At 43.3% G+C, this 27,512-nt stretch overlaps 1 protein-coding gene across 2 annotated transcripts in view; it reads left to right on the top strand.

Annotated features, from left to right (window-relative positions):
- RALGAPA2 (Ral GTPase activating protein catalytic subunit alpha 2) overlaps nt 1-27,512 on the top strand; it is a 1,332,894-nt gene that overhangs the window by 100,071 nt on the left and 1,205,311 nt on the right. For both annotated transcript variants that reach the window (XM_053712011.1, XM_053712010.1), the window contains exon 2: nt 11,434-11,544. In XM_053712011.1, coding sequence (XP_053567986.1) covers nt 11,434-11,544 — 111 coding nt within the window. The remainder of the gene's footprint in view (nt 1-11,433; nt 11,545-27,512) is intronic.

Below are 27,512 nucleotides of genomic sequence, written 5' to 3'. Positions count from 1 at the left end.
TTCTGCTTATATTTTTTCATTAAAATTTTATTTTGGGTGTGGATTATTTTCAGCAGGAATTGGCTGTCTTTATTTTATCCCTCCCTCTCTAGTGACTCTTGTGTGGAAAGATCCACATCTTGGGTAATCATTATCCCATACGTCACTAGCTCATGGACTCTTGCTAATTACATGAAAGAAAACATAATTTATGTAAGAACTTACTTGATAAATTCATTTCTTTCATATTAGCAAGAGTCCATGAGGCCCGCCCTTTTTTGTGGTGGTTTTGATTTTTTTGTATAAAGCACAATTATTCCAATTCCTTATTTTATATGCTTTCGCACTTTTTTATCACCCCACTTCTTGGCTATTCGTTAAACTGAATTGTGGGTGTGGTGAGGGGTGTATTTATAGGCATTTTAAGGTTTGGGAAACTTTGCCCCTCCTGGTAGGAATGTATATCCCATACGTCACTAGCTCATGGACTCTTGCTAATATGAAAGAAATGAATTTATCAGGTAAGTTCTTACATAAATTATGTTTTTCCCAGTTCCGGACGCGCAGCTTGAACTGTAGGGAACTGTCCCCAAGGTGGATGGTGCTATCTCCACGCTTGCTAAGAGAACGACTATTCCGCTAGAGGATAGCTCCACTTTCAAGGAACCCATGGATAAAAAGATGGAGTCCATGCTGCGGAAGATGTTCCAACTTGCTGCGGATGGCTGGTGCGGCTACCTACTGGTGTGACGCTCCTTAAGCTATGGTCGAGGTGGAGACTCCTCTCGATGAAATTCTAGAACGAATCAAGGCCTTAAGAGTGGCACATTCGTTCATTTGTGATGCTAACATGCAGATTATTCTACTGAATGCTAAGACATCAGGCCTTTCTGTTTTAGACCACAGGGCTCTATGGCTAAAGTATTGGTCTGCGGACATGACTTCTAAGTCCTGTTTGCTTTCCCTCCCATTCAAGGGTAAGGTTTTGTTTAGCCCGGACTGGATTCTATCATATCTACGGTCACGGGTGGCAAGGGGGCATTCTTGCCTCAGGATAAGAAGGCTAAACCTAAGGGATCTACTTTTCATCCCTTTTCGTGCGGACAAGTCTCAGTGCCAGCAGCCTGCCGCTAGTCGGAGCAATCCAATGGATTTTGGAAGCCAGCTAACTCTTGGAACAAGCCCAAGCAGAATAAGAAGCCTGCCGAATCAAAGTCGGCATGAAGGGGCGTCCCCCGGTCTGTCTTCGGATCATGTAGGGTGCAGACTATCTCTTTTTGCAGAGACCTGGAGAAGAGACGTTATAGACCCTTGAGTTCTGGAGGTCGTATCCCAGGGTTACAGGATAGGTTTCAAGTCTTATCTGCCCAGAGGCAGATGCCTCCTGTCAAACATATCTTCAAGACCGGAAAAGAGAGACGGCTTCCTGGCTTGTGTGAGGGATCCCTCATCTCTCTGAGTAATCTTCACAGTCCCTCCGGCAGAAAGAAGCCTGGGGTATTATTCAAACCTTTTCGTGGTCTCAGGGGACATCCTTTTTGAGACCATCCTGGTTGATTGTGACCACGGATGCGTGTCTTTTAGGATGGGGAGCTATTTGGGGTGACAGAAGGGCACAGGGAAGATGGACTCGAGAAGAATCGAGTCTGCCGATAAATATTTTGGAACTTCGAGCGATGTTCAACGCTCTGAGGGCTTGGCCCCTTCTGGGGTCGTCCAGATTCATTAGGTTCCAGTCGGACAACATTACCTTGACATGTTTAGCCAAGAGAGGATTTTTGGAAAAAGTGATTGACACTCTCGTTCAGTCCAGGAAGACGGTCACTCGTCGCATCTACCACAAGGTGTGGAGGACCTACTTGTCCTGGTGTTAAGAACGAGGATATCCCTGGCATAAGGTCAGGGTATCCAGGATTTTGGCCTTTCTCCAGGTCAGTCTGGATAAGGGTCTTGCCGCCAGTTCCATAAGGGGACAGATCTCAGCTTTATCTGTACTGTTGCATAAGAAGCTTGCGGAGCTTCCTGACATTCAGTCCTTTGTTCAGGCTCTTGTTCGGATCAGGCCTGTCTTCAGGAATCCGGTTCCTCCTTGGAGCTTAAACTTGGTTCTTATGGTTTTGCAGAGGGCTCCGTTTGAGCCTATGCATGCACTTGACATTAAGGTTCTTTCATGGAACGTCCTATTATTACTGGCTATTGCATCAGCACGCAACTCAGAGAGTCTGAGTTGGAAATGTGAGCCTCTCTACTTAGTTTTTCATGCTGATAAGGAGATAAGGGATAAGGAGAGGTTACTTCATAATCTGGATGTTGTTCGGGCGTTGAAGTTTTATCTTCAGGCCACAAAAGAGTTCAGACAGACTTCATCCTTATTTGTTGTGTATTCGGGGAAGCGCATGGGACAAAGGGCCTCTGCCACTTCTCTATCCTTTTTGGTTGAGGAGTATGATCCGTCTGGCATATGAGACAGCTTGACACAAGCCTCCTCAGAGGATTACGGCTCACTCGACTAGAGCTTTGGCTTCTTCGTGGGCCTTTAAGAATGAGGCTTCTATGGAGCAGATTTGTAAGGCGGCCAATGGTCTTCCCTACATACTTTTGCAAAAATTTTTGCTTCGGCGGAAGCAGCTTTTGGGAGAAAAATTCTGCAGGCTGTGGTGCCCTCAGTATAGAGTCCGCCTCCTTTTACCCTCCCATTTTTTTCATTCAGGGTCCTCTAGAGCTTGGGTATTTGTTCCCACAAGTAATGAATGAATCAGTGGACTCTCCTCCCATTAAGCTGGAAAACATAAATTATGCTTACCTGATAATTTCATTTCCATCTGTGGGAGGAGAGTCCACTGTACCCGCCTGTTTCTCCGGGGGGCGGACCTAAATTTATTAATATTAATCTTCTGGCACCTTTTATACCCTGATATTTCGCTTACTGTTCCTTGTTCCCTTGGCAGAATGACTAGGGGATGAGGGGAGTGGGGTAGGTATTTAAGCCTTTGGCTGGGGTGTCTTTGACTCCTCCTGGTGGCCATGTTCTTTAATTCCCACAAGTAATGAATGAAGCATTGGACTCTCCCCACAGATGGAAATGAAATTTTCAGGTAAGCATCATTTTTATGTTTTTCCGTGGTGCACTTTCTGAACTGTTTGCGTCCATAAATATTTTTTTATGTAAACAAGCTTTATTTTACCTGTGTAGGCAGCTGTGACTACTGCAATCAGAGCTGAGGCAAACCGGCAAATTCCTCCATAGCGCAGCTCCAGCATAGCCTCTCTACTCCCCCCCCACCCCCTTCTTTCCCTACAGAAGCCCACGTGCAATGAACAGTTACAGCCAGCCCTTCTGTACGTCATAGGTGATGTCATAGGGGGCGGGGCTAAAAATAGCATTTTTTTTAATCGCGGTTTTAAATCGCATATGCGATTAATCATGCAGCCCTAGAAAATATACATTTATGCCTGCTCCTGATTTGACTCACAAGCTATATCCTCATTTGGAGTGGCACATGAGACTATGTATGTAAACCATTTGCAGTGACTGAGCAAAGAGTAAAAAGAAATTTGTTTAAAGAGAAAACGCTTATATAAAAAAACGTAACTGTATTATTTTGTACACTACAATGTTTTTGTAGTTACTCCTATGCTTTTTTTATATTGAATGAGGTCACCCTCACAGCTTATTCTGTGCTCAGTAATTCTTAGTATTGGGCATTGGTAGCATTTGTGGTCAGTAATTATTGGTGCTTTATACAGAGTAAGAAAAGAATAACTTTACTCTCAAAAATAGTGTACTTTTAAATAGCATTAACGTTATGTAAATGGTGTTCCCCTTTTAAAGGAACAATACATTCAAACTACTGGAAGCTAGCTGCTAATTGATGGCTGCACATATGTCTATTTTTATTGGCTAACCAGGTGTGTTCAACTAACTTAAAAGGGATACTAAACCCAATTTCTCTTACATGGTGTATCCAGTCCACGGATTCATCCTTGTGGGATATTCTCATTCCCTACAGGGATACTAAACCCAATTTCTCTTACATGGTGTATCCAGTCCACGGATTCATCCTTGTGGGATATTCTCATTCCCTACAGGAAGTGGCAAAGAGAGCACACAGCAGAGCTGTCCATATAGCTCCCCCTCAGGCTCCGCCCTCTGTCATTCTCTTTGCCGCTCTAACAAGTAGCATCTCCACGGGAGGGTAAAGTGAATGTGGTGTCAGGCGTCGTCTTTTCACAGAGCCAAGGCTCATACGGACATTGTTCTGGCCTTTCTAAGGTCTCACGGGTGGAAGGTGAACGTAGAAAAGAGTTCTCTGTCCCCGCTCACAAGGGTTCCCTTCCTGGGAACACTAATAGACTCGGTAGAAATGAAAATATTTCTGACAGAGGTCAGGAAGTCAAAGCTTTTAACTACTTTCCGAGTTCTTCATTCTATTCCTCGGCCTTCTTTGGCTCAGTGCATGGAGGTAATCGGATTAATGGTTGCGGCAATGGACATTGTCCCTTTTGCCCGAATTCATCTAAGACCGCTACAACTGTGCATGCTCAAACAGTGGAATGGGGATTATTCAGATTTGTCTCCTCAAATACAAATGGACCAGAAAACCAGAGACTCTCTTCTCTGGTGGTTGTCTTAGGATCACCTGTCTCAGGGAATGTGCTTCCGCAGACCGGAGTGGATCATAGTCACGACCGATTACCAGTCTGTTAGGCTGGGGTGCGGTCTGGGACTCCCTGAAAGCTCAGGGCCTATGGTCTCGGGAAGAATCTCTTCTCCCGATAAACATTTTGGAACTGAGAGCGATATTCAATACGCTCCAGGCATGGCCTCAACTAGCGGAGGCCAAATTCATCAGATTTCAGTCGGACAACATCACGACTGTAGCGTACATCAATCTTCAGGGAGGAATAAAGAGTTCCCTAGCGATGAAGGAAGTAACCAAGATCATCAAATGAGCGGAGGATCACTCCTGCCACCTATCTGCAATTCACATCCCAGGAGTAGACAACTGGGAGGCGGATTTCCTGAGTCGTCAGACTTTTCACCCGGGGGAGTTTTAACTCCACCTGGAGGTTTTTGCTCAGCTGACCCAGCTATGGGGCATTCCGGAATTGGACGGAATTACGGATCCAGGTCCAGGGACCCCAAGGCGGCATTGATAGATGCTCTAGTAGCGCCTTGGTCCTTCAGTCTAGCTTATGTCTTTCCACCGTTTCCTCTTCTCCATCGGCTAGTAGCCAGAATCAAACAGGAGAAGGCTTCGGTAATTCTGATAGCGCCTGCGTGGCCACGCAGGACTTGGTATGCAGACCTAGTGGACATGTCATCGGTTCCACCATGGAAACTGCCATTGAGGCAGGATCTTCTAATACAGGGGGAAAGGATGGTAGCACGTTTAGAGAACCTTTTAAACTAGGCAAAGGGGGGGAGGGTCAATTTGAACAAAATAGAACAGAGAGATCAGTGTCTGAATATGTCTCTCCATTAATATCTCAAGGAAGGGATGACTTAAGAAATGTCACATTAGAAAGTATAGAGGAAAGTACACCAAGTAGCAGCAGAAAGCACATGAAAATTAAATGTATGACAACAAATGCAAGAAGCATGACAGGTAAAATGGGGGAGCTGACGCTCTTAGTTGCAGAAGAGGACTATGATGTTATCAGTATAACTGAAACTTGGTGGGATGATTCACATGACTGGGCAGTTAACTTAGAGGGGTATACATTATTTAGGAGGGACAGGAATAATAAAAGGGGTGGAGGAATCTGCATGTATATTAAACCTGACCTTAAACCTACAATAAGGGAAGATATTTATGATACAAGTGACAATGTAGAGACCCTGTGGGTTGAAATAAAGAGTGGGGGGAAAAATCCTAAAAAAATATTACTAGGAACATGCTACAAGCCTCCCAACATTAGTGACCCAGAGGAAACTCAACTACTAATGCAAATAGGTAAGGCTGCTAATAACAGTGCTGTAATTATGGGAGATTTTAACTACCCTGATATAAACTGGGCCAATGAAACTAGTAATTCAGCTAAGGGGGATAGATTTTTAAATGTTCTCAGGGATAACTTCTTGTCACAATTAATAGAGGAGCCAACTAGGAGTAAAGCTATATTGGATTTAGTGCTATCAAACAATACAGATATAATATCAAACATAGAAATCAAAGAACATTTGGGTAACAGTGATCATAACATGGTCACATTTGAAATCTCTTTTCATATGCAGTGTTTTAAAGGCTTAACTAAGACTTTTAATTTCAAGAAAGCAAAATTCAACGATTTAAGGAAATCATTAAATAATATAAATTGGGACAATGTATTTTCTAATAAAAATACAGAGGATAAATGGATAATATTTAAAAATATGTTAAATAAATATACATATCAATACATACCATATGGTTATAAAAATAAAAAAAATAAGCCGTTATGGCTAAATATAAATGTGTTAAAAGAAATTAGGAAAAAACGTAGGGCATTTAAATTATTAAAAGAAAATAGTACAGACTCAGCATACAATATTTATAAGGAATGTAACAAAGCATGCAAAAAAGCAATCAAATTAGCCAAAATTGAATATGAAAAATTAATTGCCAAGGATTCTAAGTCTAACCCTAAAAGGTTCTTTAAGTACATAAATAGCAAAAAATCTAAGAAGGATAATATAGGTACATTAAAATGTGTGGAGGGTAGCATGATAAATAATGACAGGGAGAAGGCTGAGGTACTAAACCAGTTTTTTTCTTCAGTATACACAAGAGAGGAACTATTGAATGATACTTTGGAACAGAATAGAACATGCCAGTCCATACCACTAACTGGGTTTTGTTTAGAGGATATCAGGAAAAAACTAAAAAATATTAAGGTAAATAAAACTCCAGGCCCAGATGGAATACACCCAAGGGTGTTAAGGGAACTTAGCACTGTTATAGACAAACCTTTACTCTTAATTTTTCAAGACTCATTATCCTCAGGCATGGTACCCCAGGATTGGCGTAAAGCTGATGTGGTGCCACTCTTCAAAAAGGGAAGCAGGGATGATCCAGGAAGCTATAGACCAGTTAGTCTGACATCAATAGTGGGGAAGATATTTGAAGGGATTATAAGGGAATATATTGATGAGCATATTCGTGTAAACAAGATTATGAGTTCTAATCAGCATGGCTTTAGGAGAAATAGATCATGTCAAACTAATCTAATTAGATTCTACGAGGAAGTAAGTAAAAATATAGATAAAGGGGAATCAGTTGATGTGATATACTTAGATTTTGCAAAGGCATTTGATACAGTGCCACATGAGAGATTAATGCACAAAATTAAGGGACTGGGAATAGCTGAAAATGTTAGCTCATGGATAAATAACTGGATAAAAGATAGGGAGCAACGAGTAGCAGTAAATGGATCATACTCAGATTGGACAAAGGTAATCAGTGGCGTCCCCCAGGGATCAGTACTGGGCCCTGTTCTTTTTAATATTTTTATAAATGACTTGGAGCAAGGATTAAATAGCGACATCTCTATTTTTGCAGATGATACTAAGTTAAGTAAGGTCATTAGGTCAGAGCAGGATGAACTCTCTTTGCAAAGGGATTTGCTAAAATTAGAACTATGGGCAAGTGAATGGAAAATGAGATTTAATACGGAAAAATGTAAGGTTCTACATTTTGGAAGTAAAAATAAGCAGGCTATGTATTTTTTAAATGGGACAAGACTTAGCCAAACACAGGAGGAAAGGGATTTGGGAGTAGTAATAGATAACAAGCTAAAGATGAGTGCACAATGCAGGGCAGCGGCTTCAAAGGCTAATAAGATACTAGCATGTATTAAAAGAGGCATTGATTCAAGGGAGGAAAGCATAATTCTGTCATTATATAAAGCCCTGGTAAGACCTCACCTTGAGTTTGGAGTGCAGTTCTGGGGACCGATTGCTAAAAAAGATATTGCAGAACTAGAAAAAGTTCAGAGAAGGGCCACAAAGCTAATAAGGGGATTGGAGAAATTAACCTATGAGGAGAGGCTAGCCAAACTGGGTCTGTTCTCTTTAGAAAAAAGGCGCTTGAGAGGTGACATGATTACTTTATATAAATATATTCAAGGCCCATATACAGAGATGGCAGAAGCTCTTTTTATTCCAAGAAAATTGGTTCTGACAAGAGGTCATAATTTAAGGTTGGAGGAAAGGAGATTTAATCTCCTGCAACGGAAACGTTTTTTCACTGTAAGAGCAATAAAATTGTGGAACTCATTACCAAAGGAGGTAGTGAATGCCAATACCATAGATACATTTAAAAATAGTCTGGATAAATTTCTGTATATAAACAAAATTCATGGATATGATTGCTAGTATTAAATGGGTCACATTTTAATGGGGTTATTTAAGCTTAACTGGAGCTTTTTGTAAGTATTTTAGATTTGTATAGGTTGAACTCGATGGACTTCAGTCTTTTTTCAACCTTATCTACTATGTTACTATGTTACTATGTTACAGGGTCCATTCAAGCATCCAAATCTAGTTTCTCTGCAACTGACTGCTTGGAGATTGAACGCTTAATTCTAGCTAAGCGTGGGTTCTCTGAATCAGTTATAGATACTCTGATCCAGGCCAGAAAGCCTGTCACCAGGAAAATTTACCATAAGATATGACGGAAATATCTTTGTTGGTGTGAATCCAGGGGTTACTCGTGGAGTAAGATTAGGATTCCAAGGATATTGTCTTTTCTCCAAGAAGGATTGGAGAAAGGATTGTCAGCTAGTTCCTTAAAGGGACAGATATCTGCACTGTCTATCCTGTTACACAAGCGTCTGGCAGCAGTACTAGACGTTCAGGCGTTTGCACAGGCTCTAGTTAGAATCAACCTGTCTATAAACCTGTGGCTCCTCCATGGAGTCTAAATTTAGTTCTTTCAGTTCTTCAAGGGGTTCCGTTTGAACCTTTACGTTCCATAGATATTAAGTTATTATCTTGGAAAGTTTTGTTTTTGGTAGCTATCTCTTCTGCTCGAAGAGTTTCAGAATTGTCTGCTTTGCAGTGTAATTCACCCTATCTGGTGTTCCATGCAGATAAGGTTGTTTTGCGTACCAAACCTGGTTTCCTTCCAAAAGTGGTTTCTAATAAGAAAATTAACCAGGAAATCATTGTTCCTTCTCTGTGCCCTAATCCAGTTTCTAAGAAGGAACGACTATTACACAATCTTGATGTGGTTCGTGCTTTAAAATTCTATTTTAAAGCAACTAAAGATTTCAGACAAACATCATCCTTGTTTGTTGTCTATTCTGGTAAGAGGAGAGGTCAGAAAGCGACTGCTACCTCTCTTTCCTTCTGGCTGAAAAGCATCATCCGATTGGCTTATGAGACTGCTGGACAGCAGCCTCCTGAACGAATTACAGCTCATTCCACCAGAGCTGTGGCTTCCACATGGGCTTTCAAGAATGAGGCTTCTGTTGAACAGATTTGTAAGGCAGCGACTTGGTCTTCACTGCATACTTTTGCCAAATTTTACAAATTCGATACTTTTGCTTCTTCGGAGGCTATTTTTGGGAGAAAGGTTTTGCAAGCAGTGGTGCCTTCCGTTTAAGGTACCTGACTTGTTCCCTCCCTTCATCCGTGTCCTAAAGCTTTGGTATTGGTATCCCACAAGTAAGGATGAATCCGTGGACTGGATACACCATGTAAGAGAAAACAGAATTTATGCTTACCTGATAAATTACTTTCTCTTACGGTGTATCCAGTCCACGGCCCGCCCTGGCAATTAAGTCAGGTTCAAATTTATTTTTCTAAAACTACAGTCACCACTGCACCCTATGGTTTCTCCTTTTTCTCATAACCGTCGGTCGAATGACTGGGGGGCGGAGCCTGAGGGGGAGCTATATGGACAGCTCTGCTGTGTGCTCTCTTTGCCACTTCCTGTAGGGAATGAGAATATCCCACAAGTAAGGATGAATCCGTGGACTGGATACACCGTAAGAGAAAGTAATTTATCAGGTAAGCATAAATTCTGTTTTTTTATATTTCATGATTCAGAAAGACCATGCAATTTTAAGTAACTTTCGAATTTACTCCTGTTATCAATTTTTCTTTGTTCTCTTGGTATCTTTATTTGAAAAAGCAGGAATGTAAGCTTACGAGATTTCCCATCTTTGGTTCAGCACCTGGTGGGTACAGCTTGCTGTTTAGTGGCTAAATGTACCCACCAATCAGCAAGCGCTATCCAGGGGGCTGAGTCAAAAATAGACCGGCTCATAAGCTTACATTTATGCTTTTTCAAATAAAGATACCTAGAGAATGAAGACAAATGAATAATGGGAGTAAAAAATGTCAGTTTCATATCCCTTTAAAGTAGTGTATTGTTGCACCTTCAACAAAGGATACCAAGAGAATTAATTAAATTTAATAATAGAAGGACTTTGGAACATTGTTAAAATTGAATGCTCTATTTGAAACATGAAAGCACAATGTTGGGTTTCATGTCCCTTTAAAAACCCTTGTGGAGCCGGAAGACACATTTATTAATCTTTACTTCTTGGGCAGAAGATGTTAAGATTTAGCAGAAGTGAATAAAAAAAGAAGGCGCCACCATAGTGCACAATCAGATGTATAGAACACGCCAATAAAACAAGTAAGACCATACTTACAAGATATAAGACACTTGAGAAGTGTCACAACCGCCTTCTGGACTGTTATAGAGTCGTCCAGCTAACTCCCACTGGTAAGTTTCTGATATCCTTCTTGATGTGAGAGCGGCTATGACAAAAGAAACCAGTATCCAGCGTCAGTTTCACAGAGCCGGCTCGTCTTAGCCCCGATGCAGATTTTCCCAGGGGTATATGATCAAAGACGAGCCGGCTCTGTGAAACTGATGCTGGATACTGGTTTCTTTTGTCATCGCCGCTCTCACATCAAGAAGGATATCAGAAACTTACCAGTGGGAGTTAGCTGGACGACTGTATAACAGTCCAAAAGGCGGTTGTGACACTTCTCAAGTGTCTTATATCTTGTAAGTACGGTCTTACTTGTTTTATTGGCGTGTTCTATACATCTGATTGTGCACTATGGTGGCGCCTTCTTTTTTTATTCACTTCTGCAGAGTTTAACATCTTGGGATACCAACAAGAAATTTGAAGAAGCAGCCTGCCATCCGTTCCAGATTTAGGATTTGGATTTTGGACTAGTTGAACTGCCCATTTTCATTCCCATCACTTACCTGCAGTGGTGTGGTTTGGTTTGGTTTATCACTATACTTGTCACCATTTATATTTTGTATTAGTAATTTATTTACCTACAGGTTATTTATATCATAATAATCTTCATGCACTATATGTCTATATACATTTTTTTCACAGGTATTTTGGCGCACTGATTTTTTATATTTTTATTTTTTATATGTTAAGATTTAGTTTCCACGGTGTCTAAGTGTCTAACATTTTTTTTTCTTTCTTTCTTAGATATTCAGGAGTGGAGTGAACTGAAGCAATTTTTTGAAGCGCACTATTCTCAAATTTATTTTATCTTCTATGAAAATTTCATTACACTGGAAAGTAGCTTAAAGCTAAAAGGTATTTATTCTTTCTTTCATTTTGTGTGTGTGCGGGTTGTATTTTAAATGTGTGCCAAGTAACCTTTTTGGTTAGGCATCAACAAGCATGGTAATTAAATTGTGATGCAGACCAAGGATGGCTACTTGTGGCCTTCGCACTATTTTTTGTGGCCCCTGGGAAAAAGCAGAACAAAGCAAAGTGTACTTTTGGGGGTTCTGATGTGTGGGCAAACAAGGTGGCACAACTCAGCACAGCCCTCTGGAAGGGAGAACCGCAGATAGAGTACCCTATGTAAATCTTGCCCAATGCCATTGGACATTTTTAGGCAATATAATGTTATAGACAATGCTAAAAACAATAGTCAATAGTCTGCATCAACAATACACTAAAGTTACCAAAGAGTTCAAAAATGTTTATTCTATTTTAAAATTACATAATGAATGATTAAGAACATTATATATTGGTAATATGTTTAAACAATACTATTTTCATCAATAAGCAATTTTACCATATTGCCCTTTTTAAAAAAAATAAAATAAAATAAAAAAAAATATTAATTCCTAAGGTGGTATTCAACACCTGTCCACCAGGAGGAGGCAAAGATACCCAACAGACCAAGAGGTTTAAGACACTTCCCTGTACCTCCCAGTCTTATCTTTGTTTCCACACTAGTGAGTAAAGAATTGTTCCAGGTTTTTCTTTGGAACTGGTTTATTAATCCATTATTCCTCTTTGAGAAGCAAGATCAGCAGAAAGGGGTATAGATGCTAAGGCTAAATAAAGGGGGAATTTTTGTTTAAAGCCTCACAGCTGTCGTGAGGACTGGTCCTTTGCCGCCTCCTGGTAGGGATGTGCGTGCGATGAAATGGGGGCAACATGGAGCTGATGGTGCCTGGGCAGAGAGGGGTTGCTAAACCATAAATAATCCAATCGTGGCAGCATATAAATGATTTATTAAGTATCAAAATGAAAAAAAAAACAAAGTAGCAACATTTCAGGATTGCTCCCATAATCATTATTAATCATGATTAAGTTAGCAATCCCGAAATGTTGCTACTTTTTTTTCTTTCTAATGACACGATGAGTCCAGCGATCATTAATTACTGTTGGGAATATCACTCCTGGCCAGCAGGAGGAGGCAAAGAGCATCACAGCAAAGCTGTTAAATATCACTTCCCTTCCCACAACCCCCTGTCATTCTCTTTGCCTATGTTAAATGCAAGGAGGTGGTAAAGTTTAGGTGTTTGAAAGAAGATTCTTCAATCAAGATTTTATTATTTTGAAGCAGAGCAAGTTTGTTCTGTTTCCTCCTGGGGTTTAGCCTTAGTCCATGTCAGTCTCTTTAGTAGAGCAATGGTGGCTTTTAAGCAATTGGGAACTTGTGGTGTATAATCCTCACTGCGCCTCCCAAATAGTTGTTGCTGCCCTTTCCTGAAAGCCTGATTAGGGTTATTCAGTCTTTCTTTATTTTTCCACGGGTCCATGTGAGGGAGATGACCTCTCATACCATATGAGCTGCCCTTCTGCCGGGCAGATTGATCTTCAGGTAAGTGCCTAGTTTTATTTTCTTATGGAGAATATGGCACTTTAGCAGTTAAGTCTGTTTTTGGGATGTTAAGCACTAATAATCCTATGTGGGGTTAATAGGATTTTAGTAGGCAGTATGTGCAGGCACTGGGGACGTACAATCTTTGAGAGAGGCTAAAAATGTTCTGGTTTAGTTCCAGACTTTGTGACAGAGACAGACTGTGTGTAACGGCTCTGGAGGCTGAGATTTAGTTTAATGTTCCGGTTTAATTCCGGACTTATCCCTTTTGGCACTCGGCTCCTAGCTTAAGCATCGGAGAGTACTGTTTAAAATAGTCTTTAATATGTGTACAACTTTTTCAAATGTTATTGTCCTAGAGGTTCATGAAACGTTTAGTTTTCTTATGGGAGTGAGTGATGCAAAATGTTTTATTAGATTTCTACGTGCAGCTGAGTTGCTTGCGCGCTAATTCTGTGGGTTCCCGCCCTCATCTTCGGCTGTCTGCATGGCGGATCAGCACCATTTTTATTCCTGAATGGAACGATGTGTCTGAACAGGGACATGCCTTCCTCTTGGTTCTCCATCAGAACGGAGTTTGCTTGACGAACTTACGGTGTTTGGTTTTACTAGGAGCTGTTTTTTTTTTATTATGTTAAGCTACTTTACTGTAGAAACGCCATTGGGGAAAATTTTAAAGCTAAACTTTTGCAGGGCTGACGATATTAATCGGGCATAATAGTCCCAGAGGACAAGGTCTGGGGTACTTTTTAATAATCTGGTGGTCTTTAGAAGGCACTACAGATTTTGACATTTTTATTTAAAGTGAAGGTAAACTTTGATGAATGAAAGCCAGTTTTTTTTTAAAAATACTATTAAAAACAGGGGCACTTTTATTTATCAAAGTTTGCAAAGCAGCCATTTGATTAAAAACTTACCTCTCTTCTTTGTATAGCCAGAGCAGCTTCCCCCACCCGGAGATCCTCTCTTCACACGTTATCAATGACTAATCCAGCTTCCTCCAACGGTTTAGCCCCCAGGGTAGTCATTACCTGAGGCCATGCCGTGATTGAAGGAAGCTGGATTAGTCATTGATGACGTGTGAAGAGAGGATCTTCGGGTGGGGAAAGCTGCTATGACTGTGAAAAAAACAAAGGTAAGTTTTTAATTAAAACGGCTGTCTTCTAAACTTTGATGAATGAAAGTGCCCCTGTTTTTAATAGTATTTTAAAAAAACGGGCTTTCATTCATCGTTTACCTTCACTTTAAAGTTGTTCAGTCCTTTAATGTTGCATTAAACATCCTGCAGTTTATAAGTTTGTTTTCTGCAACATTGGTGTGTCCGGTCCACGGCGTCATCCATAACTTATGGGAATATCTCTTCCCCAACAGGAAATGGCAAAGAGTACAGCAAAAGCTGTCCATATAGTCCCTCCTAGGCTCCGCCCACCCCAGTCATTCTCTTTGCCGTTGCACAGGCAACATCTCCACGGAGATGGTTAAGAGTATGTGGTGTTTAGTTGTAGGTTTTTATTCTACTATCAAGAGTTTGTTATTTTAAAATAGTGCTGGTATGTACTATTTACTCTGAAACAGAAAAGAAGATGAAGAGTTCTGTTTGTGAGAGGAATATGATTTTAGCAGCAGTAACTAAAATCGTTTGCTGTTTCCACATAGGACTGTTGAGATGAAATAACTTCAGTTGGGGGAAACAGTTAGCAGACTTTTCTGCTTAAGGTATGACTAGCCATATTTCTAACAAGACTGTGTAATGCTGGAAGGCTGTCATTTCCCCTCATGGGGACCGGTAAGCCATTTTCTTAGTCTCAAACAGAATAAAGGGCTTAATATGGGCTATAAAACTGGTAGACACTTTTATGGGCAAGATCGATTGCTTTATTTGGGTATTTTATTCAGATTGAGGTTGAATTTCACACTTATAAACTTTGGGGAACGTTTTTTAACGTCAGGCACTGCTTTAGACACCTTTTCAGTCAGGAAGGGCCTTCACTGTAGTAGGCTGAGCCTCATTTTCGCGCCATTACTGCGCAGTTACTTTTGAGAACAGGACATGCAGCTGCATGTGTGTGGATCTGAAAGTAGTTGAAAAGGTTCCTAGAAGGCTTCATTTGGTATCGTATTCCCCCCTGGGTTTGGTAAAGTCGCAGCAAAGGCTGTAGCTGGGACTGTAGAGGGGTTAAACCTGTAACCGGCTCCGGTTTCTTCATTTTAAGGGTTAAAGCTCTGAAAATTTGGGTGCAATACTTTGAATGCTTTAAGACACTGTGGTGAAAATTTGGTAAAATTTGAACAATTCCTTCATTGTTTTTCACATATTCAGTAATAAAGTGTGCCCTGTTTAAAATTTAAAGAGTCAGTAACGGTTTTAATTAAAACTTTTTTTTGTACTGTATTGACAAGTTTAAGCCTGTTTAACATGTCTGTACCTTCAGATAAGCTATGTTCTGTATGTATGGAAGCCAATGTGTCTCCCCCTTCCAAATTGTGTGATAATTGTGCCATAGTGTCCAAACAAAGTAAGGACAGTAATGCCACAGATAGTAAGGTTGCCCAAGATGATTCATCAGATGAAGAGAGTAAGGATAGTTCTGCTTCATCTCACACTGTGTCTACACCAGTTTTGCCCACGCAGGAGACGCCTAGTACTTCTAGCGCGCCAATGCTTGTTACTATGCAACAATTGGCGACAGTAATGGATAAATCCATAGCTAATTTTTTATCCAAAATGCCTGAATTTCAGAGAAAGCACGATTGCTCTGTTTTAAACACTGTAGAGCAGGAGGGCGCTGATGATAATTGTTCTGTCATTCCCTCACACCACTCTGAAGGGGCCATGAGGGAGGTTTTGTCAGATGGGGAAATTTCAGATTCAGGTAGAATTTCTCAACAGGCAGAACCTGATGTTGTGACATTTAAATTTAAATTAGAGCACCTCCGCGCACTGCTTAAGGAGGTTTTATCTACTCTGGATGATTGTGACAACCTGGTCATTCCAGAAAAATTGTGTAAGATGGACAAGTTCCTAGAGGTTCCGGTGCACCCCGACGCTTTTCCTATACCCAAGCGGGTGGCGGACATAGTGAATAAGGAGTGGGAGAAGCCCGGCATACCTTTTGTTCCCCCTCCTATATTTAAGAAATTATTTCCTATGGTCGACCCCAGAAAGGACTTATGGCAGACAGTCCCTAAGGTCGAGGGGGCAGTTTCTACATTAAAAAAGCGCACTACTATTCCTATCGAGGATAATTGTGCTTTCAAAGATCCTATGGATAAAAAATTGGAGGGTTTGCTTAAAAAGATTTTTGTTCAGCAAGGTTATCTCCTACAACCCATTTCGTGCATTGTTCCTGTCACTACAGCAGCGTGGTTCTGGTTCGAGGAACTAGAAAAGTCGCTCAATAGAGAGACTCCGTATGAGGAGGTTATGGACAGAATACACGCACTTAAGTTAGCTAATTCCTTTATTTTAGATGCCGCTTTGCAGTTAGCTAGATTAGCGGCGAAAAATTCTGGGTTTGCAATTGTGGCGCGCAGAGCGCTCTGGCTAAAGTCTTGGTCAGCGGATGTATCTTCCAAGACAAAATTGCTTAATATCCCCTTCAAGGGTAAAACCCTTTTTGGACCAGAGTTGAAAGAGATTATCTCAGACATCACTGGGGGTAAGGGCCATGCCCTCCCACAAGATAGGCCCTTCAAGGCCAAGAATAAGTCTAATTTTCGTTCCTTTCGCAATTTCCGGAACGGACCGACCTCCAACTCTGCAGCCTCTAGACAAGAGGGTAATGCTTCGCAGACTAAACCAGCTTGGAAACCAATGCAAGGCTGGAACAAGGGTAAACAGGCCAAGAAGCCTGCTGCTGCTGCTACCAAAACAGCAACACAATTATGGGGCATTCCAGACATGGATCTGATGGCGTCTCGTCAGAACTTCAAGGTTCCTTGCTACGGGTCCAGATCCAGGGATCCCAAGGCGACTCTAGTGGATGCATTAGTAGCGCCTTGGACCTTCAACCTAGCTTATGTGTTTCCACCGTTTCCTCTCATTTCCAGGCTGGTAGCCAGGATCAAGCAGGAGAGGGCCTCGGTGATCTTGATAGCTCCTGCGTGGCCACGCAGGACTTGGTATGCAGACCTGGTGAATATGTCATCGGCTCCACCATGGAAGCTACCTTTGAGACAAGATCTTCTGGTACAGGGTCCATTCGAACATCCAAATCTAGTCTCTCTCCAGCTGACGGCTTGGAAATTGAACGCTTGATTTTATCCAAGCGTGGGTTTTCGGATTCTGTGATAGATACTCTGGTACAAGCCAGAAAACCTGTAACTAGAAAGATTTACCATAAAATATGGAAAAGATATATCTGTTGGTGTGAAACCAAGGGATTCTCATGGAGTAAGATCAAAATTCCTAGGATCCTTTCCTTCCTACAAGAGGGTTTGGATAAGGGATTATCAGCGAGTTCTCTAAAGGGACAGATTTCCGCTTTATCTGTCTTGTTACACAAACGACTGGCGGCTGTGCCAGATGTTCAAGCCTTTGTTCAGGCTTTGGTTAGGATCAAGCCTGTTTACAGGCCGTTGACTCCTCCCTGGAGTTTAAATTTAGTTCTTTCAGTTCTCCAAGGGGTTCCGTTTGAACCTTTACATTCCATAGATATTAAGTTGTTATCTTGGAAAGTTTTGTTTTTAGTTGCTATTTCTTCTGCTAGAAGAGTTTCTGAGTTATCTGCTCTGCAGTGTACTCCGCCCTATCTGGTGTTCCATGCAGATAAGGTCGTTTTGCGTACAAAACCTGGTTTTCTTCCAAAGGTTGTTTCCAACAAGAATATTAACCAGGAAATAGTTGTACCTTCTTTGTGTCCCAATCCAGTTTCAAAGAAGGAACGTTTTACACAATTTGGATGTAGTCCGTGCTTTAAAGTTTTATCTAGAAGCAACAAAGGATTTCAGACAAACATCTTCTCTGTTTGTCGTCTATTCTGGTAAATGGAGAGGTCAAAAAGCTACTGCTACCTCTTTCCTTTTGGCTGAAAAGCATCATCCGATTGGCTTACGAGACTGCCGGACGGCAGCCTCCTGAAAGAGTCACAGCTCACTCTACTAGGGCTGTGGCTTCCACATGGGCCTTCAAGAACGAGGCTTCTGTTGATCAGATATGCAAGGCAGCGACTTGGTCTTCCCTGCACACTTTTGCCAAATTCTACAAATTTGATACTTTTGCTTCTTCGGAGGCTATTTTTGGGAGAAAGGTTTTGCAAGCCGTGGTGCCTTCCGTTTAGGTAACCTGATTGGCTCCCTCCCTTCATCCGTGTCCTAAAGCTTTGGTATTGGTTCCCACAAGTTATGGATGACGCCGTGGACCGGACACACCAATGTTGGAGAAAACAGAATTTATGCTTACTTGATAAATTACTTTCTCCAACGGTGTGTCCGGTCCACGGCCCGCCCTGGTTTTTTAATCGGGTTTGATAAATTTATTTCTTTAACTACAGTCACCACGGCACCCTATAGTGTCTCCTGTTTTTTCTCCTGTCCGTCGGTCGAATGACTGGGGTGGGCGGAGCCTAGGAGGGACTATATGGACAGCTTTTGCTGTACTCTTTGCCATTTCCTGTTGGGGAAGAGATATTCCCACAAGTTATGGATGACGCCGTGGACCGGACACACCGTTGGAGAAAGTAATTTATCAGGTAAGCATAAATTCTGTTTTTCTGCAGACTTAGTATTGTATCGCAAGTAGAGTTCTTGCCCACTAATATTAGTGAGGCTACTCACTTAGTTATAAGTTGTTTCAACTTTTATGCAGCAAGTATATAACTTTTTCTGAGGTATATAAGTCTCTACAATCTTAAAGTGACAGTCATTTTAAATAATTATTTTCCAAGAGTTAAATTTTAACTTTGTCTCTCTGAATGATACGGTTTAGGCTGTGCCAGTTTTTTCCCTCAAACGTCCCAAGCCTTTGTATGGCATCACATGCAGTGCCCTGCAGTTCCTCTCAATCTCCTGGAGGAGTTATTTGCTTGCAGAATTGTCTGACCCCAGGTATCTGTGTATCTGTGGCATTTTCTGCTTTTCCTATTTTTAAGGGGAATTTGCAAGAGGAACATTAAGAAGTCAGATAGTAAGGTTTCTGCGCTGCGTCCTGCTACACATATTGCCCCTCCTATAGTGTTTGAGGAGGATAGTCGGTAGCATCTGAGGGTTAAAGCTTAGATTCGGTCAATATAATTCCTTCATTTGGCGCTGAAGTAGTTCTCTTCAGAATCCTTCCTGGACTCCTTTTATGTATTAATTAGGAGGTTGGCTTATAGTTGGACCTCGGCTTCCCTGTCGTTGTCTATCCTCGGACTTTAATATATTTTGGGATTCAACTGTAAAGATTTTTTCTGTGCACGACTGTGCTAGGAGAATTTTCTCCCCTTCTCCTCTCAGTAATAAACTGTCTCCTTTAAATTTCATGGCACATGATGCTTAAAGTAGTAGGGGTCATTACTAAAGATTCTGGTTAGACTTCTTCAACCCGTATAGAGGGTAGATGCTCTTTTAAGGATGGAAGTCTTTATGGACAATTGCATCCTCTCTTTAGTGCAACGCCTTGTCTGACTCCATTTCGAAGACTCCATGAGTAGATCCAGATCAGAAGGGCCGTTAGGCCAATCTTTTATTTATGTTGCTTCCTTTGTAACTTCAGGAAGTTTTTCCCCTTTGTCTTCCAAGCTGCGGCCTCTTGGATACCCAGTCAGTCTTGGATCAGGGGGAAATAATTATGGAAATCTGCAGCTATCTTTCATTCAGCATGTAGGGTTTGCCCCCGAGCCAGGATTGGGTCCTGTGGGGTTAGGTTCTATCAGTTCTTATCATGCCTGGATAACGGGATGCCCGGGATCCCTAAAGGAATGTAGATATAGTATTCCAGGGCTAAGAATTGGAATTCAACTTCTTTCTCCCAGGAGCAGGTTCCACTTAAGATTAGCTGTGGACCAGATAAGTTTTCAGGATCTTCCAGCATGGGAGTAATTGTTCTAGTTTTGGAACAGGGTTTAGTTCCCTTTTCACGTAAAAAGGAGGGAATTTTTAGTCCTATTTGGACGGTAAATGTCTAACCAAGTTTCTCAGAGTGCCTTTTTTTTACAGATGGAGACTATTCGCTCCTTCTTCAATGGTGCAAGAGGGTCAGTCTATATTGACCGTAGACTTTAAGGATGTGTATCCTTTGGTTCCCATTCAATTCTCTAATAATTTATGAGTTTTGCCTTCTGGCCAAGCTTTTTCAGTTGTGGGTCAACAATGGTTTTGCCACAGATCCCAGTGTTTTCTCATTCTGGGCTGCAATTCGATTCCGAAATTGCAGGGGTGTCCCTCCTGGACGTCCTATTGGTATCTTTCTACAAACAAGATCTCATTCTGAGGTTTTTGTTGTCTTCTTGGTACTACGAATAGCAGTGGAGCTGGAAAATAAGTTTCTTTGTTCCAGCTACAGGGGTAGGGTGTCTAGGGACTATAATTTTTCCTTATCGATGAAACTGTCTTACGGATGTCAGAAGAGCCAAGTTCCCTCTCTTTGCCTCTCCCTTCAGTCTACTGTTTGACAATCTACCTATCTATTGGGTTCTTGTAAAGCGCGGCTATTCACCCGTAAGGGTCTCAAGGCGCTGAGGGTTGCAGTTCAGTCGAAGAGCCAGGTCTTCAGGTCCTTTCTGAACTAAGGTGCAGCGGGAGGGTGTTCCAAGTCTTGGCAGCTAGGTGAGAGAAGGATCTGCCTCCCGCTGTGGTTTTCCTGATGCGGGGGATGACAGCGAGGGCTTGGTCGGCCGATCGAAGTTGTCTGGCAGGGGTGTAGAAGGTAATGCGGTGGCTCAAGTATTCGGGACCGATGTTGTGGAGGGTCTTGAATGCGTGGGTGAGAAGCTTGAAGGTTATTCTTTTGTTGATGGGGAGCCAGTGCAGGTCCCGCAGGTATTTGGTGATGTGGTATTGACGAGGGATGTCAAGGATTAGTCTGGCCGAGGAGTTCTGAATGCGCTGCAGTCTCTTTTGGAGCTTGATGGTGGTGCCCGCGTAGAGTGCGTTACCATAGTCCAGTCGGCTGCTGACGAGGACGTGAGTGACAGTCTTCCTGGTCTCGGTTGGGATCCATTTGAAGATCTTTCGCAGCAGGTGAAGTGTGTGGAAGCATGCAGAAGAGACGGCGTTGATTTGCCGGTCCATGGAAAGCGATGAGTCCAGGATGACGCCTAGATTTCGTGCATGGTCGGTGGGGGTTGGAGGGTGTCCGAGGGCTGTGGGCCACCAGGAGTTATTCCAAGCGGATGTGGTGGGACCGAGGAGGAGGACTTCTGTCTTGTCTGCGTTCAGCTTTAGGCAGTTGTAGTTCATCCAGGTGGCGACTGCTGTCAGCACTTCGTGGACGTTTCTCTTGGCGGTGGTGGGGTCACTGGTGAGTGAGATGATTAGCTGGGTGTCGTCGGCGTAGGAGACTATGTTGAGGTTGTGTCGTCGGGCGATAGCGGAGAGGGGGTCATGTAGATGTTGAATAGGGTGGGGCTGAGAGAAGAGCCTTGGGGTACACCGCAGCTGATTTCTGTGGGCTTGGAGGTGAAGGGTGGGAGTCTAACTTTCTGGGTTCTGCCGGTGAGGAAGGAGGTGATCCATTTCAAGGCTTTGTCGCGTATGCCGGCATTGTGTAGTCGGTTGAGGAGGGTGAGGTGGGAGACAGTGTTGAATGCTGCTGAGAGGTCTAGGAGAATGAGGGCGGCGGTCTCTCCTCGGTCGAGTACGGCGAGGATGTCGTCTGTGGCGGCGAGGAGGGCGGTCTCGGTGCTGTGGTTGCTCCTGAAACCGGATTGGGAGGGGTCCAGGGAGTGGTTGGCTTCGATGTAGTCAACGAGTTGCGCGTTGGACTTCTTGATGGCTTTGGCCGCAAAGGGGAGAAAAGAGATTGGGCGGTAGTTCTTTGGATCATTGGGGTCAGCCGTGGGTTTTTTCAGTAAGGGTTTTAATTCTGCGGGCTCCCAGACATCCGGGAAGGTGCCGGTTTCGAAGGAGCAGTTGATGGTGCTGCAGAGCTCGGGGGCGATGGTGTCACCCGCTTTGTTGAAAATGTGATGCGGTGTAATATACCTTTTAAGGTATATTTCCACCTACTCCTTTCCTGTCTCTACTTAAGGAGTCTCCTCCCTCTCTTACCTGCCTGATTAATAGATAAGTTACTGCCTAAAGTAGAAGCAAGTAGTCTATTCTCCTGTTCCAGGTCTAATTGAAAGTCTAAATAAAAACTCTATATACTTTAGTCTTATTTTGTATATTTTGACTATTGCTTAATATCCTCTGTTTTGGAGTCAATCACCTATTTCAGCAGTTCCGAATCTCTACCTCCGGATTTCTCATCACTGCTTCAGCCGAACACTACCTTCTGTCACTCTGCATCGGTTCATCCCATACCGGAACTCTCAGCCTGCACTTTCGGTTTTCACACAGAACCACTCTACCGCTGTTTGCTAACCTCCCGAACTGGAGATCTCCACAGAGCAAACCCTATCAGGACTTTCAGGTACTTTTTTCTCCCTGTACCTATTGTATACTTAAATCGTTACTTACCTTGGTGACTTTTGGATACATGTACTGTTTTTACGTTCTTGGCTCCGGATTGTATATATCTCAGTCTACTTAGGTTACACTTACATCTGACTCTCTGATTCTGGTCTGGGATTCAACTCCTCTGAAACCAAGTTATTCACTATCTGATAACCTAAGTTGAAGCATTCCAATTTCCAGCTCTAGTTACTCTGAAAGATTCACTGATTGAGTTTATTCATATAGAGGCTCTCTCAGTGCTGATTTCATTTAAGCAATAAGCTCACTATATCTTTCTCAGTAGCTGCATCTTTAACTATTGGGTCTGTTCATACTAGAGCAACAAAACTAATTTATTAGTTTTTTGGTGTAGAAACAAAGTATCGTTTAGAAACTTCTCATCAAATACATATCTAAACATTACATGCGGGCATGGGTCCGAGGGTGCTCCGGAGTGGATCGATCTCATGATTCTGATGGTGTCCTCTGTGGTGAGGGGGCTCCAGATGGTCAGTGGGGGGTAGGAGGTGGTGTATTTGGGTGAGATATCGGTGGGAGTTGGTGGGTAGGCGGTGGTGGGTGAGTTCTGGGGCGCGAAGCTGTCATAGATGTCGATGATCTTGCGGTGGAAGTACATTGCGAGGTTATCGCAGAGGTCCTGGGAGGGCGGGATGTCGTTGGTGTTGCTGTTGGGATTGGAGAATTCCTTGATGACTGAACAGCTCCTTGCTGTTGTGGACGTTGGCATTGATTCTATCTTGGATGGCTGTCTTCTTGGTGGTTTTGATGAGGTGGTGGTGGGTAGTGATGGCTTCTTTGTAGGCTGTTTTATTTTAGGGGGTCTTGCTGGATCTCCAGTTCCTTTCCAATCGCCTGCAGTGGCGTTTGGAGTCCTGGAGGGCAGGGGTGAACCAACTAGCCTTGTTGGTGGGTTGGCGGTTGGACGGTTTCTTGAGAGGGGCGAGGGTGTTGGCGCAGTCTGTGAGCCAGTTGTGGAGGTTGCGGGCGGAGGAGTTGGCATCTGCGGAGGTAGCTGGGGGGCACTTGCTCAGGGTGGAGTGCAGTTGGTCTTCGGTGATGATGTTCCAGTTTCTGCGGGGTGGGTGGTGCTGCCGGAGGTGTGCAGTGGGTTTGTTGAAGGAAAAATGTATGCAGTGGTTGTCGGTCCAATGGAGTTCGGTGATGTGGTTGACTGAGATGTGGTTGCCTGCAGAGAAGATAGGGTCGAGTGTGTGTCCGGCTGAGTGGGTTGGGGAGTTGACGAGTTGCTTTAGACGATGGTTCCAAGGTTTTCTAAGAGGTTGGCAGTGTTGTGGTCATTGGGTTGTCTAGGTGGAAGTTGAGGTCACCGAGGAGGATGTAGTCTGTTGAGGGGAGGGCGTGGGGTGCGATGAGGTCGGTGATGGAGTCACAGAAGGCAGGACGAGGTCCGGATGAGGGTGCCGCGGAGGGTAGTGTTGGGACTGACCTGGATCTTGAAGTGTAGGTGTTCCAAGCCTGGTGAGTGGTAGTCGGAGCTGGTTGTGACGTGGAGGGAGTGTTTGTGGACGATGGCGATGCCTCCTCCCAGTCGGTTGCTGCGGTCCTTGTGGGAGATCTTGTATCAGTCAGGGGATGGCGATGTCCGGCATTGATGTGGGGTTCAACCAGGTTTCAGTAAAGAAGGCAGCGTCCGGGGAGGTGGAGTTGAGCAGGTACCAGATTTCGACGGCGTGCTTGCGGACGGAGCGGGTGTTGAGGAGGATGCAGTTGAGGTGGTTGCGGTTGTTTTTGCGTAAGGTGACTGGCAGGTTAGTGGTTCGGAGGGAGGAGAAGACGTGAGAGGTGACTGGCAGGTTAGTGGTTTGGAGGGAGGAGAAGGCGCAGTTGCGGCAGGTGAAGGGTCCTATGGTGTTCGTCGGGGATGCGTGGTGGCAGGCAGATGATCTACGGGTGTTGAGATGGAGGAGGGTACTGGCGTCGTAGTGGCGGTGGTTGTGGGAGCCAGGGTTAGTGGCGCTGGACGCGGTCCAGGCACGGACGGGTGCAGACGGGCTTGCCTTTGGCGCCGCTCGGTTGCGCAGCAACTTCCATTAAATAGGTGCTGGGAGGCGGGGGGCAGGGCAGTGGCTGTAGGAAGAAAGTTAACAAAGGGAGTTACCTGTGCTGTGCTGGTAGGCGGGGGGAGGGCAGTGGCTGTGGCATGGGAGAGACAAGCATGAAGGAGAGCAGGCTAGAAGAGATCAGTGGCTCTGTGTAGGGAGGTGATTGGTCTGATGGTGTCTTCTATGGACATCTATTCCCTTACTCAATACAGTTTGAGAGCTCTGCAGTTGTGCATGCTCTGACGTTGGAGCCGGACAGATAGCTCAGTATGCTAATGCACTGTGGCTGAGCTCTGTAGCAACCTGTGGGTTGCAGGGTCGATTAAGGATTGTCCGGATTGTCTCAAAGAAGCTAGTTCAGTCGACAAGGGTCTCTCTTCCCGGAGACTATTCTGCAGCCACCAGCGGACTGGGCGAGGGAGGGGCCTGGTTTCATTGAAGGCACAGGGACTATGGTCCTGGGAGATGTCTGTTCTCCCCTTCACATGTGGAGTTGAGAGTGATTTACAATGTTCTGATGTTTGGCCTCAGTTGTCTTTAGCCCAATTTTCGGGTTCCAGTCAGACAACATAGCCCCTGTGGTTTCGTAAACCTCTAGGGAGGAACTCTGAGTTCCTTAGTTATGAAGAACATGTTCAGGTTTTTTCTGTGAGCGGGTGGTCTTTTAGCCATCCACATTTCTAGGGTGGATAATTGGGAAGCGGATCTAAGCAGACAGACTTACCATTCCAGGGAGTGGGAACTCCATCTGGAAGTGTTGTCCAACTTATCTACCAAATGGGGGTACCAGATCGGGTTCTGATGGGATCGCGTCAGAATATCAAGTTTCCAAGTTCGGTTTGAGGTCAAAGATCCCCTAGCCTCTCTATTAGATGCTCTGGCAGTTCCTTGGAACTTCAGGTTAGCGTATCCTCCCTCTCTGTTTGCTCTTCTTTCAAGAGTCATTGTTCGGATCAAGTAGGAGAGAGCATTGCTTTTCTACTAAGCTTCTGCATGGCCTCGCATGATATGGTAGGTGGATCCAGTAGAGATGCTTTTTTCTACTTCTGTGAAAACTTCCACTGAGGAAGGATCTTCTATTTCAGGGGTACTTCCTTCATCCAAATATCGTTGCTCTGAGGCTGACTGCTTGGAGATTGTTCGATTGGTTTTAGCTAAACATGGGTTTTTGGAATCGGTTATTGAGACCGATTCAGATTCATAAGCCTATCACTAGAAAGGTTCTATAAGATGTGGCAGGACCCCATGGCTCTTATCTTTTCTTCAGGTGGGTCTTGAGTAGGCGTTATCTGTCCGTATCCTTAATAGTCGGTTTCGTCTCTTTCTATTTGGCTACTCAAGCATCTGGTGGATGTACCGGATGTCCAATCCTTTTATCAGGTCCTGGTTCGATTCAGGACTGTGTCTGAGGTAGTTGTTCCCTTGGAGTCTTAACTTTGTTCTTAAAGCTTTTCTTCAGGCTCTGTTTGAGTCTAGGTTTTCCATTGATATTTAGTTGTTATCTTGGAAAGTTTGTTTATTCTGCTCGGAGGGTTTCAGTACTCTCAGCTTGCAGTTTGGTTTTCCTTATCTCGTATTTCTGGCAGATAAGGCAGTTTTTCATTCCAAGTTTGGGTTTTTCTTCCTATCCTAAGATTTTATTTTTTCTCATAAGGAACGTCTGTTGCACAACTTAGATGTTGTGCGGGCTCTTAGAATTATTTTCAGGCTACAAAGGTCTTTTGTCAGTCCTCTGGATTGTTTGTGGTTTTCTGGATAATCGTAAAGGCTAGAAAGTTTCCGGACCTTCTCTTTCTCTCTAGTTGAGAAGTGTTAGTCGTAGGACTCAGGAGCCTGCTGGAGAGCAGCCTCCTGATCCAACTATTGTTCTCTCCACTAAGGGCGGTGTTTTCGCCTTGGGCCTTCAAGAAATAGGTTTATGTAGAACAGATCTGTAAGGCGACGACTTGACCTTCCTTGCTCATTTTTTCTATAAATTTGGTTCTTTTACCTTGGTTGAGGTTATTTTGGAAGCTGTGGTGCCTTCTGTTTAGGTTACCTGTCTTGTCCCTCCCATATCATCTGTGTACTCTAGCTTGGGTATTGATTCCCAACAACAGTGAGATCTGTGGACTCATCGTGTCATTAGAAAGAAAACAACATTTATGCTTACCTGATAAATTTATTTATTTCTTGACACGATGAGTCCATGGCCCGCCCTGTTTATTCAGACAGTCTTTTTGTTTTATAAACCTCAGGCACCTTTGCACCTTGTGTTACTACCTTTCTCTCTTTTTCCTTCGGTCGAATAACTGGGGGTTGTGGGAAGGGATATTTAACAGCTTTGCTGTGGTGCTCTTTGCCTCCTCCTGCTGGCCAGGAGTGATATTCCCAACAGTAATTAATGATGATCCGTGGACTCGTGTCAAGAAATACATTTATCAGGTAAGCATACATTTTGTTTTTTTACTTTTGATTATTAAGAAATCATTTATATGCTACCATGATTGGACTCTTGCTGTATGCAGATGTTGGGTCTGAAGTAGTGACCCTTGGTGGGATGCATTTTCCAAGAGTGCTGGACGTTCAGTATTTTGTGGAAAACCATTCACAGTTGGGAGGGCACAAAGGTTTATATGTTATGCTGGATGAGGCCCCCACCTGCCCCCCAGGCAACACCACTGTGTAGCAGAACTGTCAATCACCCCATAATTTGCTTGATTGTTCCATATTGGTAGCTCTGTTCAACTTTTCCTCCTTTGTCTGTACAATTTCTTTTTTAAGGGACATGAAACCCAAAT

This window comes from Bombina bombina, chromosome 4 (assembly GCF_027579735.1).
Source record: "Bombina bombina isolate aBomBom1 chromosome 4, aBomBom1.pri, whole genome shotgun sequence".
Lineage (NCBI taxonomy): Eukaryota > Metazoa > Chordata > Amphibia > Anura > Bombinatoridae > Bombina > Bombina bombina.
This window is presented reverse-complemented; position numbering and strand designations above follow the sequence as displayed.